At 70.9% G+C, this 16,014-nt stretch overlaps 1 protein-coding gene across 2 annotated transcripts; it reads right to left on the reverse strand.

Annotated features, from left to right (window-relative positions):
• Positions 1-343: 343 nt before the first annotated feature.
• MAPK8IP2 (mitogen-activated protein kinase 8 interacting protein 2) lies at positions 344-15,487 on the reverse strand. Of its 2 annotated transcripts, XM_064656811.1 has the most exons (13): positions 15,220-15,487; positions 8,871-8,976; positions 8,334-8,576; positions 6,786-6,888; positions 6,552-6,686; positions 4,344-6,425; positions 3,898-3,973; positions 3,539-3,711; positions 3,343-3,452; positions 3,146-3,265; positions 2,520-2,590; positions 2,206-2,304; positions 344-1,343 (listed from the first exon to the last, which is right to left on the reverse strand). In XM_064656811.1, the coding sequence occupies exons 1-13, from the start codon at positions 15,282-15,284 to the stop codon at positions 1,271-1,273; spliced, it is 3,456 nt and encodes a 1,151-aa protein (XP_064512881.1). In that variant the 5' UTR covers positions 15,285-15,487; the 3' UTR covers positions 344-1,270. The 2 variants fall into 2 exon arrangements, with proteins under 2 accessions (XP_064512881.1, XP_064512880.1); XM_064656810.1 differs by having other exon boundaries at positions 4,344-6,686.
• Positions 15,488-16,014: the final 527 nt, after the last annotated feature.

Consider the following 16,014-nt stretch of genomic DNA (forward strand, 5'->3'; position numbering starts at 1 on the left):
GCCCACCGCTCCTCTGGGTGCCCCACGTTTCTGGGGGTCCCTACCCCTCTTGGTTGCCCCCCCCCTCACCTGGGTGTCCCCCCCCTCTCCTGAGTGCCCACCACTCTCCTGGGTGCCCCCCCTCCAAGGTGCACCCACTCACCTGGGTGTCCCCCCACTCCTCTGGCACCCCCTCTCCTGGGTGCCCCCACTCTCTTGCTGCCCGCCCCCCCCACCCACCTGGGTGTCCCCCCACTCTCTGGGTGCCCCCCTCTCCTGGGTACCCCCCGTTTTCTGGTTGCCCCCCACCCCGCAGCCCCCCAGCCCGGCCCAGGGTGCCCCAGCAGTGCCCCCAGCCCCGTGGTCACACCAAGCATATATTTTATTGAAAGACCAAGTGGGTGACACGGCGTGGGGACAACCGGGGGTCGTACAGTGGCTCGGGGGGCTCTCGGGGCTCCTCTGGCTGCTGAGTTACAGATAAATATCGGGACATCGAGCGGGTGGAGTTATAGTCACGATAGCGCTGGGCGAGAGGGGCCGAAGCAAAGAAACCACCAGGCACAGCAGTGAGGAGTGGGGGGGCCCCCGACGGGGACCCCCCCGACGGGGATCCCCCCGACGGGGACCCCCCCGGGGCCCGAGCGCGGTGCTGCGCCCCACGGCCCCTCGGGGGGAGCTCGGCCCCCCGGGCGGGGGGATGGCGGAGCGGTGGCAGGGGGTGGGGCCGGGGGCACCGACACGAGGGGGCCGGGGGCGGGAGACCCGGGGGCTGCAGCTGGAGGGGGGGTTTGGGCCGTTCCCGGGGGCTGCAGCGCCGGGGGGGACCCCCGTTCCTCAGGGTGGGGGGCTGGCACTGCGCGGGGCTCGGGGGCTTCATGGAGATGCTCACCCTGGCACACCCCCCCTCCCTGTGCCCCCCTCAGCCCCCCCACAGCCTCCCCCCAGCCCCACTCACCCCCTCGAGCCCCCCTCTCGGTCCCCCCCGTGGCCGAGGGGCTTCTCCCCGCTCCTGCCCCCCGGGCCGGCGTTGCTCATGCAGGGGGTGGGGGGCGGCTCCTCCCCGGCCCCCCAGGCCGGGCTGCGTCACCGCCGTGCCCGGGGCGATACCCACCCGTGGTCCGCGGCGGCCCCCGGCCCCCCGAGAAGCGGTGAGGGTGTGCGGGGGGGCCGCGGGGCCCGGGCTGGAGCGTGTGCGGGGGGGCCAAGCCGGCTGGCTGGGGGTCACACAGTCTCTGGCCGCCGTGGGGCTGGAGGGGGGTGCGGAAGCAGGAGCCCCCCCGCTGCCCCCCTACTCCAGGTAGATGTCCTCTGTGGGGCAGGCGTATTCCAGGTGCTCCTGGTAATATTCCTGAAACGCTCGGCTGGGGACGGGCACGACGGGGGGGCTCAGGGCTGGGACCCCAATCCCCTGCACCCCCCGCACCCCCAAACCTGGCACAGCCACACCCCAACACCCAGACCCCCCTCAGCACCCCCAGCCTCAGCACCCAGTCCCCCAGCACCCCCAGCTCCACTGCACCCCCACCTGTGGCACTGCCAGCCCCCCAGCACCCCCAGAGCTGGCACAGTCATCTCTCCAGGATCCAGATGCCCTGTACCCACACCCCCAGCCCCGACAGTCCCAGTGCCCTGGCACCCAGGCTCCCAACACCCCAGCCCCCTGCACCCAGACATCCAGCACCCCAGCCCCTCTGCACCCCCAGCACTGCCAGACCCCCAGACCCCTGCCCCCCTGCACCCAGTCCCCCAGTACCCACAGCTCCACTTATGGCACTGCCAGCCCCCGAGCACCCCCAGAGCTGGCACAGTCACCTCTCCAGGATCCAGATGCCCTGTACCCACACCCCCAGTCCTGACAGTCCCAGTGCCCTGGCACCCAGGATCCCAGCACAGCCAGCCCCTCTGCACCCCCAGCCCCAGCACTGCCAGCCCCCAGACTCCTGCCCCCTCACACCCATAGCCCAGCACTGCCAGACCCCCAGCACCCAGCCCTCAGCACCCAGTCCCCCAGCACCCAGCTCCAGTGCACCCTCACCTCTGGCACTGCCAGCCCCCCAGCACTCAGTCCCCTGGCACCCAGACCCCCAGCACCCCCAGACCCTCAGCACCCCCAGGCCCCTGGTGCCCAGCCCCCCTGCACCCAGCTCCTCAGCCCCCCAACCCACCCTGCACCCAACCCCACGGCCCCACGCCCCCTGTGCCCCCGTCCCGTGCCCTCCGTACCCGACACACTCGGCCACGTGTCTCATGGACTCCTGGGACACGAACACGTGGCAGGCGAAGCGGCTCAGCACCGGGTGCTTGGTGATGAACCCGAAGTAGCTGTGGGGGGCACAGGGTGAGGGGGGCACAGGGTGAGGGCGGCACAGGGTGAGGGGGGCACCCCAACCCTGCCCCGGGCAGGGGGACACCCACCAGGGCCCCGGAACAGCCACAGGGGGACCAGGAGTGGGCAGAGGGTCCTGGTGTGGCCTGTGGGTGCCCCTGGCAGAGGATGGGGGTCCCCTGTGGTGCCCACGGGGGGCTGGGGGGCTCACCAGCTGTTCCGGGGGTGGCACCCGCAGAAGGAGATGTTTTTCATCTGGAAGAAGTGGCTGCAGCGCTCGAACTGGGAGGGAAGAGCAGGGGGGTGGGTGATCGGCTGAGTGCTCAGAGACCCCCGAAACCTACGCCCCTCAACTCCTGGTCATCCCCCAAACCCACCCCCTGTGCCACTCACCTCCTCATCACCTCCCTAAATCCCCTCCCCTCGCCTCCTCGTCACATCCTTGTCACATCCTCCCAAGCCCTCTCCCCTCACATCCTCGTCACCCCCTAAGCCCCCTCTCCTCACCCCCTCACCCCCCAAGCCTCCTCACCTCACCTCCCCATCCTTCCAAGCCCCCTCCCTTCATCTCCTCATTCCCCCCAAATCCCCACACCCACTCCCCTCACCTCCTGGTCGCCCCTCAAACCCCCTCCCATCACCTCATTACCCCCAAGCCCCATCCCCTCCTCATCCCCCCAAATCCACCCCCCTGCTCCCATCACCTCCCGGTCACCCCCCAAACTGCCTCCCCTCCTCGTCTCTCCACACTCCATCCCCATCGCCCCCCAAACCCCTCCCTCCACCTCCCCGTGCCCCCGGCCCCCCTGCCCGTGCCCCCCGGCCCCCTGCCCTCACCTCCTCGTCCCGGCTGTACTCGGTGACGGTCAGGATGAGTTTGATGCCCTGCAGCGTCACCTCCAGGTCACAGCTGGCCGGGGGGCGCAGATGCACCGTCAGCTTCCTGGTGGTGGCGATCTGGGGGCGCACGAGGAGCCGCGTCAGGGGTGGGGGGTCCCACGGGCGGCGCGGGGGTCCCGCCGCCCCCCCCTCACCTTCTGCATGGCGGCGCAGAGGATCCCGTTGCCCTGGTGATACGGGACCTCCACGGAGCCCAGGAACTGCACGTTGAACCGCTCCACCCAGCACGGGTTCCTCTTCAGGCCTGGGCGAGGAGAGAGGGCGAGGAGAGGGTGCCCCGAGACCCCCAAGACACCCCCCCACGTCCCCAGGGACCCCATGGGCTCCTACCGATGGCGTCCCGGGCCTGGCCGACCACCTCGTGGGCGTAGAAGGCGGGGAAGATGCCCCTCTCCCCCGTCCGCATGTTGTACCCCCGGTACCAGTAGTCGTCCTCCTCCAGCTCCACCAGGATGGGGTCGTCCACGTCCAGCTCCAGCTCATCCTCGTGGCGGGGGATGAACCTGGGGGGATGGATGGAGGGATGGAGGGATGGATGGAGGGGTGGAGGGATGGGTGGAGGGATGGATGGAGGGGTGGAGGGATGGATGGAGGGGTGGAGGGATGGGTGGAGGGATGGGTGGAGGATGTGGGCAGGCAGAGGGTCCTGGAGACCCCCCATGGCACCCGTGTTTGGGGTTGCTGCTCACCTGAAGACGGCGCGGTGGGTCTGCTCCCGCTCCTCCCCGTTCACCATGCAGGAGAACAGCCCGAAGGACTCTGTGCCTGGGGAGGGGGGGGCTTCCGTGAGGCCCAGGGGCGGCTCCCACCCCCTGGCGTGGGGGACACACCCGTCACTGCCCTCCCCCCACCCCGGGGGCTGCAGGACCCTTGGGGTGCAGGGAGCCATCACCTCTTCAAGGGGTCCCACTGAACCCCCCCCAGAAGAGCAGGGCTGAGGATCCCTGTGACCCCCTGTCCCACCTCCTGTGACATCCCATGACATGGCCCACAGGGATGGTGCCACGGCCAGGATGGCTGGGACGAGACATGAAGGGCAGCCGGTCTACCAGGGCCATGCAGAGCAGCCCAGGATGGCACAAAGTGGCACAGCACGCCATGCCACGGCACACCACGGCACACCACGGCCACTTACTGGAGGAGCGCGAGGTGCTGTTGACGAAGACGTTGAGGAACTTCTTGGAGAACTGGAGGTCGGCCTCGGGGGACGAGTCCTCGGAGGAGCTGTGCGCGTCGGGGGCCACCAGCCCGTCCCCGAAGGCCACCTCGTCGTCCATGTCGCAGCGGTCGCAGGCGCGCAGCAGGTCGCTGTCGTCGCTCAGCACGGACGTGCAGCGCCGCAGGCTCACCAGCTCCAGCTGCGTGTGCTCGTCCACCACCAGCGTGTACTTCACCGAGTCGTAGGCCAGCGACTCGTCCAGCGCCGGCGGCTCCGGCGCCCCGGGGACGGGCGGCAGCTCCCCCCCGAAGCTGCCCCGCCGCGGGGCCGTGGGGAAGGGGGAGCTGGGCAGGAAGGACCCCTCGTCCTCATCAAAGGCCATGGCGAAGCCGCGGTTGGTCTTGGCGGTGGAGACGTCCAGCGTGGCGGGGTCGGCGTCGGGGGGCACTAACCGGACGTCGTCGATCATGTCGGCGGCTTCCAGGACCCCCGAGTCCAGGTCCTTGTCGACGGCCCAGCCCTCGGGGCTGGCGGTGCGCTGGTCCCCGGCGCCGTGGTGGTCCCCAGTGCTGTGGTGGTCCCCGGCGCCGTGGTGGTCCCCGGTGACGGCGGGTTCAGCACCTGGGGACACACGTGGTGGGACACGTGGCGGTGCAGGACGGCAGCCGAAGGTGGCCAGGACCTCGGAGGCGTCCAGCCTGTCGAGGGTGACGGGGCGCCCCGGGAAGACGGGCGCGATGGTGTCGTTGGTGGGGTTGCTGAGGAAGAGGAAGGGGCCCGGCTCCTCGGCCGGCGGCTCCGGCGGCGGCTCCGTGGCGGCGTCCAGGCCTCGCTCGTCCTCGGCGCACTCCAGGGAGCTGCGCAGCGTCTCCATGTCCACCAGCTCGATGGCGCGCTGGCACCGCGGCACCGCCGCGTCCCCCGGCCCCGCCGGAGAGTCCCGCGGGACGGGCTCCTCGTCCAGCGCCTCGCTCAGGATCTCGGGCTCCAGGTCGGAGGCCGGGGAGATGGTGTCGCACAGCGAGTGGGTGTTCTGGAAGCACTCGTCCGGGCACTTGATGGGGTACGAGCCCTCCGAGATCATCTTGTTGACCAGGTTGCTGAGCAGCCAGGGAGAGTCCGAGTCCTCGCTCAGGTCGGGCTCCGACTCCGAGTCGGAGTCGTACTCGCTGTTGTCCTCCTCGTCCGCCTCGGGCATCAGCTTGGGCCCCACGGGCAGGTAGAAGGAGCGGCGGATGCTCTCCAGGCTGTGGTCCGGGTCGATCTTCAGGTCCAGGGGGCTGGAGGCGGAGACCTCGGTCTGGCCCTCGGGCGCGGGGCAGTCGGCGGGGTCCAGGCTGTCGTAGTACCCCTCCATCTTCAGCTCGGCCAGGCTCTGCCGCCTCACCACGCCGCGCTCCGGCGGCCCCCTCTCCGCGGGCTCCTCCTCCTCCTCCTTGCCCTTGTCGAGCAGCAGCGAGTCCTTGATGCCCATCAGGCCGGGCGCCTCCAGCTCCGGCTCCAGCTCTCCCTCGGAGCCGGGCGAGCTGGCCTCCTCGATGGAGTTGGTGAGGTGGGAGGAGCGGCCGCTGCTGCTGTCGCTGCTCAGGTCCAGCTCGGTCTCCGAGATGGAGGAGATCATGTTGCTGACCAGGCGCCCGCCGGCGAAGGCCGCCTCGAGCTCCCCCTCCACGTCCGAGTCGGAGCCGGGCGAGCTCAGGTCCTCCCCGTGCCGCCCGCCGGGCAGGAAGGGCTTGGCGGTGCGGCTGGTGAGGTCGGCCTCGATGCCGGGGTCCGAGGAGGGCGAGGTGGTCTCCGAGGAGCCCGAGGGGTGCCCGCGCACGCTGGCCGCCCGGCCGGACCGGGGACCCTCCCCGTCGGAGCTGAGCGGCTCCGGGGGGCACACGCGGGCGCCGTCCGCCCGCTCCTCGGGGGGCCGCGGGGGGCCGGGCTGCGGGCGGGGGGACCCCGGGCTGGGGGCCCCCCGGGCCGCCTCGGGCTGCGTGGGGGCGCGGGGGGCAGCGGCGGGGGCCGGGGGCGGGGGGCCGGCGTCGGGGGGGCCGGGGGGAGCCGCGGGCCCTGTTGGAGAGAGACACGGTTGAGGGGGCGGCTGGCGGGGGCGCGGCGGGGACAGCGGAGCTCGGAGCGCTGCGGAGATGAGGTTCATGTTAAAATCTTGCCCGGCACTCGGGGGCGATGGGTTACCATGTGCCAGGGACTCGGGGCTGTTGCCTTGCGAGTCCAAGGGGGAGGGCGGCAGCGAGGGGGGGGCCCCCCCGGGGCCCCGCGGGCTCTCCAGGCAGGGTCCGTCCAGGATGCAGGCGTGGGGAGACGAGTGTCCTGCGGGAAGGCAGAGCCCGTGTCACCCCGGGGGGCTGCGGGACCACCCCGGCCCCGCGGCGGGGCGGGACCCCGTGGCCGTCCCCGCCCCGCGCTCACCGGTGTGTGAGGAAGAGGAGGAGGAGGAGGAGTGGAGGAGGGCGTCCTGCCAGGTCGTGCGGTGAGCGGGCGGTGGGAAGCTGCCGTTGTTGTTCAGGGAATCCTGCGGGAAGAGCACAGCCAAGGTGGGTGGGTGGGTGAGACCCGGGGGAGGGGGGCGTAGGGCGCGTTTGGGGACCCGACAACGGGACACGGGCGGTACCGGGCCGGGGCGGGCCCGGGGCGCCCCTCGGAGCTCCCACCGGCCTGGCAGCCCCCGTGCCACGTGCCGGGGGTTTATCCGGATTAGGGCGTCCCTGGATCCCCTGCCCGGCCAGACGCGCGCCAGGGCCGAGGGATGGCACGGCACCGCACGGCACGGTGCCCATCCCGGGGACAGACCCCACGGGGGACGCGCCAGCACCGGCACCGACCCCCGGCACCCCCCGCGCGGGGCCACACAAGCAGATCCCGACCCCCCGGCAGGACCCCGGAGCCGGTGGCCCCGCGGTGGGCCCGAGCCCCCGGGCTGGCCGGAGCCGCAGGGGTCCCGGGGCTGTCCCGCCGGCGTGGCCGCAGCTGCGGATTAGTCCCGGCGGGAAGCGCGGGCAGCGCTAATCCCACCGAGCAGGGATTAGGGAGCGGGGCCGGCGCCGTGTGCCACCGGGCACGAACCCCCGCGGGAGAGGGAGGGGCTGGGGCACTGCCTCGGGAGTGGGAGCCGGGGGGGCGGGAGGGGTGTGGGGTGACAGGGATGGGTGTGGGGGGACAGGGACAGGTACTGGGGGGACAGGGATGGGCGCTGGAGAGGATGATGGATGCTGGGGCAATCTGGAATGGGGAGACAGGGATGGGCGCTGGGAGGGACAGGAACGGGTACTGGGGGTACAGGGGATGGGTGCAGGGGCAGATGGTGCTGGGGGGACAGGGCACGGGGATTACTGACACTGATGGGTCGGACCCGGTCAGATCCAGGGGCTCTGCTCATCCCTCCCCCCGAGGGACGATGGGACGGGGTGGCCAGTGGGATCTGGCTTTGCCAGTGGGATCTGGCTTTGCCAGCGGCATCTGGCTTTGCCAGTGGGATTTGGCTTTGCCAGTGGGATCCGGCTTTGCCAGCGGGATCCGGCTTTGCAGGTGCAGCCGCCGGGGCACAGAGGGACAAGGCCGAGAGGGACCCCTGGGGTTTGTCACCCTCCGGTGACCCTCACCCTCGAGAGCCCCCCACAGCCCTTCAGCGCGCGGTGCCCTCCCGGGATGGGGGGTGCCGAGAATCCCGAGAGCCCCCGGCTCCATGGCAACGCAGCCGGATGCAGCCGGATGGAGCCGCTCCGCACGCGGCTTCCCACACACTGCGGTGGTGGCTCGGGGCTGGCACCGCACACGCGTGCGCGGGGACACGGGGACACCCCTGCGGGGACCCCCCCACATCGTGGGGGAGCCCCCGAGTCCAGCGCCGGGGTGGGACAGGGGGGACACGGCGTGAACAGGCACCCACGGAGCCCCCGTGGGCACAGGGGGCAAAGAATCCTCGGTGGGGACACCCCTCCGGGCCACCCCCCTCCTCACCTGGGTGCCCGGGGCCGTCAGGTTGAGCGTGGTGGGTCGGTGCTTCTGCGTCTCCTCCAGGGCGGGCGAGGGGATGGGTGAGGCCGAAGGGGACGGTGGAGCTTCCAGATCGTTGCCCTCCTCCTCCTCCTCTTCCTCCTCCTCCTCCTCCTCGTTGTCGTCGATCATCTCGAACTCCTGGAAGTCGTCCTGGAAGGTGCAGACGGGGTGGGGCTGCTCCCCGCGGTCCAGCACCAGGCAGTCCTGGGGAGGGGGCACCGGGTTAGGGGGCACAGGACAGAGCCCTGCGCTCGCCACAGCCCTGTGCCCACCCCGGGGTGACCATCCCCACCGTGGCAGGGTTGGCAGTGCCCCAAGGGTGCCCAAGAGGGGACCAGGGACACCCCAGCTCTGCCAGTCCCTGCCTGGCCCCCCCTGCCTGTCCTGGCACCAGCACCCAGCCAGGCCGAGCTGGGCAAGTGTGAGCCACTCCTCCCTGCTGTGGGGGGAGCTGTGCCAGGCCAGCGCCCCCCCCAGACCCCAGGGGGGGTCCTGCACCTTCTCATAGTGATCCGAGTCGTAGTTGAGGCCGATGCCACAGTCGTCCGTGATCTCCGACAGGTCCTCATCGTCAAACTCCTCCAGGCTGATGTCCTGGGGGGGCCTGGAGACATGGGGGGGGGGGGTGTGACAGACCTCAGGGACAGGCCACCTGTGCCCCCATGGCCCTGAGAGCCGAGTGGCACCACAGGGAGATCCATCCATTGTATTGCTGGCACCCCCAGCACAGGAGCACTGGCACCGGACAAACCACGGGGAGATGCCACCACAGCCCTCTCAGCCCTGGATGCCAGCACAGGAGCACCACGGGGACATGCCACCATAGCCCTGTCACCCCTGGGTGCCAGCACTGCAGGGACATGCCACCATAACCCTGTCACCCCTGGGTACCAGCACTGCAGGGACATGCCACCATAACCCCGTCACCCCTGGGTGCCAGCACAGGAGCACCACGGGGACATGCCACCATAACCCCATCACCCCTGGGTGCCAGCACTGCAGGGACATGCCACCATAACCCTGTCACCCCTGGGTGCCAGCACTGCAGAACCACAAGGACATGCCACCATAACCCTGTCACCTCTGAGTGCCAGCACCACGGGGACATGCCACCATAACCTCGTCACCCCTGGGTGCCATCACTGCAGGGACATGCCACCATAACCCCGTCACCTCTGAGTGCCAGCACTGCAGGGACATGTCACCATAACCCCATCACCCCTGGGTGCCAGCACAGGAGCACCAGGATGGTATCACCACAAGGACATGCCACCATAACCCCGTCACCCCTGGGTGCCATCACTGCAGGGACATGCCACCATAACCCCGTCACCCCTGGGTGCCAGCACAGGAGCACCAGGATGGTATCACCACAGGGACATGCCACCAGCACCCTGTCACTCCTGGGTGCCAGCATAGGAGCACCAGGACAGCAGCACCACAGGCACGTGCCACCATAACCCTGTCACTCCCGGGTACTGGCACAGCAGCACCACAGGGACATGCCACCAAACCCTGCCACCACCTGGCACGGGGGCCCTCAGCTGGGCAGAGGTGTCGAGGCCATCACATGTCCCAGATTCCCTGCCCAGCCATCCACACTGGCATGGCAGCACTGCAGGCACATGGCACCATAACCCTGTCACCCCCAGGCTCTGGAACAGGAGCACCAGGACAGCAGAACTGCAGGCACATGGCACCACAACCCCATCACCCCTGGGTGCCAGCATGGCACAGCCACAGGCACATGGCACCACAACCCCATCACCCCTGGGTGCCAGCATGGGACAGCCACAGGGACATGGCACCACAACCCCATCACCCCTGGGTGCCAGCATGGGACAGCCACAGGGACATGGGACAGCCACAGGGACATGGCACCATAACTCCATCACCCCTGAGTGCCACAACAGGACAACCACAAGGACATGGCACCCTAACCCTGTGACCCCTGGGTACCAGAACAGGACAACCACAAGGACATGGCACCCTAACCCTGTGACCCCTGGGTACCAAAACAGGACAACCACAGGGACATGGCACCATAACTCCATCACCACATGGCCAGAGTGGCCTTCAGCTGGGCAGAGGTGCCAAGGCCACCACATGTCCCAGATTCCCTGCCCAGCCATCCACACTGGGCTGGCAGCACTGCAGGCACATGCCACCATCCCCCTGTCACTCCTGGGTGCCAGCATGGGACCACTGGGATGGCAGCAGCACAGGGATGTGCCACCATCCCCCTGTCACTCCTGGGTGCCAGCACAGGAGCACCAGGATGGCATCACCACAGAGACATGCCACCACCACCCTGTCACCACACACCCACGCTGACCCCGGCTGGGCAGAGGTGCCAAGGCCACCACACGTCCCAAATTCCCTGCCCAGTACAATCCCTGGAGCCAGCCCAGGGCAGAGGCTGGAGCTGAGCCAGGGAGGGGACAGTGCCCACCCCAGGGCATTGGGGTGCCCTGTGCTGGGAGGGGCTGTTCTCCAGCCGGGGCCTTTACTGGGGGTCACTGGGGGTTACTGGGGGGTTAACCCACAGCAAGGCCGGGCACAGCAAGGGGGGATCCGGGCTCCGACACCCCAAGGGACGGGAAGCCCGAGGGACCCCCACGCGCCTTCCGTCGGGAATGGGGGTGTCATGGAAACCAGCGGCTTCTGCGGGAATCGAAGGGAAAAGAAGAGGATTCCCAGCAGGATTTGGTGCTGGAAAACAGAAACCAGGCATTTGGGGGGGGGCTCTGCGAGGTGGGAGGTGTGGCAGTGCCTGGGCACCGGTGGGACCCCCTGGGTGGGGACACACAGGGGCCCCAAGCTTGGTCCCGTGGGTGTGTGGCAGTGCCCAGGGGCCCGTGGGACCCTCTGCCAACCCCCAGAGGGCTGGGGACACCCAGAGACCCCCTGAGTCCAGCCCTGTGGGTGTGTGGCAGCGCCCAGGTGCCAATGGGACCCTCTGCCAACCCCCAGGGGGTTGGGGACACCCAGAGACCCCCAGCCCATTCCCATGGGTACGTGGCAGCACCAGGGCAGGTGGGCACCTCCGGAGGGGACAGGTCTGGGGGCTCAGCCCTGGAATGTGGTCGACAGCAGGATCAGACCCCTACATGGGGGGTCAGGGCTGTGCCCCCTCCTGCTTTCCCCCCAAAGTCCCCTCCTGCAGCCCCTCACCCGGCACGGGGCCGGGCGCCTGCTCCCGATTCACCGGGAGAAAGATTCCCCTAATCACATAATTCCCAGAAGTAGGGCACGGAGCGCCCAATCCGCGCAGATTTGGGGCAAAACCAGCAGGGATGGCACCAGGCCCGGCACCACGGGCTGGGGCTGCAGGGCTGGGCCGGACCCTGGGGCACGGCCAGGACTGGGGGGCCCGGGGGGCTGTGGGGCACAGAGCACTGGGGGGTCGGGGTGCAGAGCCCTCTGGGGTCTTGGGGTGCAGAGCCCTTTGGGGTGCAGAGCCCCGGGGTGTCAGGGAGTCCCAGGGTGTCAGGGAGCAGAGTCTGTCAGGGTGCGGGAGAGAAGAGCCCGAGGGTGTCGGGGTGCAGAGCCCGTCGGGGTGTAGAGCCCTGGGGTGTCAGGGAGCAGAGCCCTTTGGAATGCTGAGCTCTGGGGTGTTGGGAAGCAGAGCCCTTTGGAATGCTGAGCTCCGGGGTGTTGGGAAGCAGAGCCCTTTGGAATGCTGAGCTCCGGGGTGTTGGGAAGCAGAGCCCTTTGGAATGCTGAGCTCCGGGGTGTTGGGAAGCAGAGCCCTTCGGGGTGCAAAGCCTGTCGGGGTATCAGGGAGCAGAGCCCTGAGGTATCGGGGTGCAGAGCCCTTTGGGGCACAGAGACCCAGGACATTAGGGCACAGCCCATCGGGGAGCAGAGCCCAAGGGTGTCAGGGAGCAAAATCTGTTGGGGAGCAGAGCCCTGGGGTGTTGGGGTGCAGAGCCCATTGGGGAGCAGAGCCTCAGGGTGCTGGGGTGCAGAGCCCATTGGGGAGCAGAGCCCCAGGGTGTTGGGGTGCAGAGCCCTTCTCCCCAACCCCACGGAATAGCCAGGGCTGCTCTCCTGCAGACAGCAGGGCGGGGGAAGAATCCTGGGGTTCTCTGCCCTCTCTGGGGGTGAACAGGGGCCTTGTGGGCGATCCTCTGGCCATCCAGGGGGGACAGCGGGGCCATGAGTCCTCCTGGGATGGAGACCCGGCCTGCAGACTCCTGGCCAAGCTCTGGTCCTGTACCCCTGGACCCTCCTCACTGGGCAACAATCCCCTCCTGGCTGGGGGGGTCACACACCCGAGGCTGGCATGGCATGGGAATGGCACAGTGGGGTGGGGACACTGTGGTGGGATGGGGCAGCCACGGTGGGATGGGGTGGGCACAGCACAATGGGGACATTGGGGTGGGATGGGGCTGCCATGGTGGGATGGGAACGACACAGTGGGATGGAACCACGAGGATGGAACCTGCCAACCTGCCGGGGGGGAGCACCGGACTGAGGGGCTGGAGCTGGAGCAGAGCCGAGGCAGAGGCTCAGGAAGGGGGGGCTCACCCAGCCCTGCACATGGAGGGGGGGGTCGGGAGGGGCCAGAGGCAGCGGGGAGCGCTCAGGGCCCCACCATCCCACCTGCCCCACCTGCCCCGCTGTGGCACATCCTGAGCTGGGATGGGCTGGGGGGAGCGGGGGCTGGACTGGGACCCCAAAGGGCACCCAATGTCTCCCACCCCCGGGCCACGCAGGGACGGGGCGGGGGCACAGCGGCGCGGGCACGGGCGCCGCCAGGGCCGGGCTGCCCGGGGGCGCGGCACAGGCCACGGGCAGCCGGAATTTCCTCATCGTTCCCAGCCCGGCTGCCCGGACACTGCGCCGGGCGTGGGTTCTGCCCTGGCCCCCACACGGCGGGCTCTGATCCCGACAGCGGACGTGTCCCCCACCCCCTCCACGGCCGCCACCCCAAGGCCGGGGAAGAGCCACGGGGAGGTCGGGGCTGACCCCGGGGCCACCCCAAACTGGTGATCTGGGGGTCCTGACCGGCACAGGGGACTCCCATGGCCCGACCTGCGGCCACCTCCGAGCGGGAGGTGGGAGCCCTCCCCAGTCCCTGCTGCGTGTGCACCGCGACATTCCCACAGCGAGCATTCCCGCACCGAGCCGTTCCCACGCCGAGCATTCCCGCCACCTCGGCCGCTCCCTCTCCAGCCGGGAGATCCCACCCCAGCGGCCCCACCGAGCTGGGCTGGGCACCCCCTCCCAGGGCTCCTCGGGAAGGGCACGGCCGGGTTCGGGAGCCTGCGATGGCCCCGCGCCCCCTCCGCGGGCCCTGCCGGGGGCTCGGGACGCTCTGGGAGCCCCGGGAGAAGCCGCCGCCGTGGCATCCCCGGAGGTTCGCCCCGGTTCTCGGGCTGGCCCCGGGACACAGCGCCCGCTCCCCAGGCTGCTCCTCCCGCCGGGGTCGGGCCGGGCTGCGGGGTCCCCGCCTGCCCCCGGGGCCCTGGGCCAGCCCGAGCAGCCACGGCAAAGCCGCGTCCTCCCCTCCCTGCGCCACCGCGGGCAGGGACACCCCGGGGTCCTGCTGCGCAGCGGGCGGGGAAGGGGAGAGCCTGGGGAAGGGGATGCTCGGGAAAGGGGACACTCGGGAAACGGGACGCTCAGGAAAGGGGACGCTCAGGAAAGGGGACGCTCAGGAAAGGGGACATCTCGGCTGAGGGGATGCCGAGGGAAGGGGACATCCGGGAGAAGGGGATACTCGGTGAAGGAGATGCTCAGGAACGGGGACAGGGCTGCCCGGGGAAGGACACGTCCCAGGGAAGGGGACACGTCCCAGGGAAGGGGACCCCGCCGGGAAGCAGCCGCGCGTCCTGCCCAGCGCAGGCCACAACCAGCCAAGGGCACACCCCGCAGCCCCACCGCCCCCAGCTCGCTGCCCCGCAGCTCCCGCATCCCCAGGGCCCCTCCAGCTGCCCCTCGCCGCCGCCTCCTGCCCTTCCCCATCCCGCTGCCGGGCGCCAAGGCCCCGCACTGCGCCAGCCTGGCCCGGCCCCGACCCCCGGCCCCGCACCCCGCACCCCCCCGGAGGGTCCCGCCAAGGTCAGGCGCGGGGCGGGCCCGGCCGCGTCCCCCCCCCCGGGACCCCCGGGAGCCCTGCGGGAAGGTGACCGATCCCGGGACCCCGGCGCGGCTCCAGGGGGTCCCGGCTGCGGGAACCCACCAGCATCGCCCCGCCTCGGGAGCACCTCAGGGGTTCTGAGCCCCCGCGCCCACCGGCCCAGCGCGCCCCCCGCTCCCGGCCCCGGCCCCCCCATTCCCATTCCCACCCTCGTCCCCAGCCCCATCCCGGGGCCGCTGCGGCGCCTCGGGAGAGACAAAGAGGCGGCGGCGGCGGCTCCTCCCGCAGCGGCCCCGGGATGCGGCGGCCCCGGGGGGGCCCAGAGGCCGGGGGGGGGCTCTGACCCGCGGCGGGGGGGGAAGGGGACACAGGGGACCCCCCGAGCCCTGGCGGCCCCCGCGCGCAGGGAGCGGCCGGGGATGCTCCGGGGGATGGATGGATGGACGGATGGATGGATGGACGGATGGAAGGATGGATGGATGGATGGATGGATGCGGCCGGCGGCGGCTGCGCCGTTAATCCCGGGAAGGGCCGCGCGGGGGGGGCGGGATGCGGCCCCCCGGCCCCCATCCCAAGGTGAACGGGCGGGGGGGCCCGAGGGGGGGCCGGGGGTGCGGGCCCGGTCCAAGGGCGGTGCAGCGGGAGGGGAAGGGCAGGGCGACCCCGCATCCCGCGCCCGCCGCATCCCGCGCCCGCCGGGAATCCCGCACCCCCCCACCCCGCCACCCCCCATCCCGCACCCCCAAAAACGCCGCTCACCTGCAGCCGGGCGGGGAGAGCGAGTGGAAGGTGGAGAGCGAGAACATCTCGGCGCGATCCGCCATTTTCTCCGGCCGGGGCTGCGCCGGACTGCGGAGCTGCGGGAGCGGGGGGGCCGCGGGAGGAGCTGCGGGAACACGGGGGGAGCGGCGGGAGGAGCTGCGGGAAACACGGGGGGAGCGGCGGGAGGAGCCGGGGGAGAGCGGGGGGGGGGCTGGGGGAGAGGGAGGAGGAGCTGCGGGAATGGGGGGGAGTGACGGGAGGAGCTGCGGGAAAGGGGGGGTGCGGGGAGGGCGGGAGGAGCTGCGGGATTGGGGGGGGAAGGAGGAGCCGGGAGGGGCGGGGGCAGCGGGCGGGGGGAGCGGGGGTGGGCGGGGTGCGGGAGGGGGCGGGATGGAGGGGGGGTGCTCTCGGGAGGGGAGGGGGCGGTGTGGGGGGAATAGGGGTGGTGCTGGAGCGCAGGGGCGTCGGGAAGGGAGGGAAGGAGGAGTCTGGGGGCGCGGGGGGAGTGGGAGGGGGCGCGATGTACGGGGAGGGGCTGGGTGGTGTAAGGAGGGGAGGAGGCGGTACAGGGAGGGGACGGGGGTGGCCCGGGCGGGGAGGGGGGTCTGGAGGGGAGGGGGAGGAGTCTGGGTGGGCTGAGGGGGCTCTGGGCGGGGGGCGGGATGTGCAGGGAGGGGCTGGGGAGTGGGATGGGGAAGGGACGGGGGGTGGTGCTGGAGCGGAGGGGTCTGGAGGGGAGAGAAGGAGGAGTCGGGGGGCGCGGGGGGGGAGGATGTGCAGGGAGGAGATGGG

Source organism: Pseudopipra pipra, chromosome 5 (assembly GCF_036250125.1).
Source record: "Pseudopipra pipra isolate bDixPip1 chromosome 5, bDixPip1.hap1, whole genome shotgun sequence".
Lineage (NCBI taxonomy): Eukaryota > Metazoa > Chordata > Aves > Passeriformes > Pipridae > Pseudopipra > Pseudopipra pipra.

Coding starts and splice junctions, on each gene's coding strand:
- MAPK8IP2 (XM_064656810.1), bottom strand. CDS start 15,284: ATGGCGGATCGCGCCGAGATGTTCTCGCTCTCCACCTTCCACTCGCTC. Junction 3,974..4,343: donor CAGCACCTCGCGCTCCTCCA/GTAAGTGGCCGT, acceptor CCCCCTCCCCAG/GCACAGAGTCCTTCGGGCTG. Junction 3,453..3,538: donor CCAGGCCCGGGACGCCATCG/GTAGGAGCCCAT, acceptor CTCCTCGCCCAG/GCCTGAAGAGGAACCCGTGC.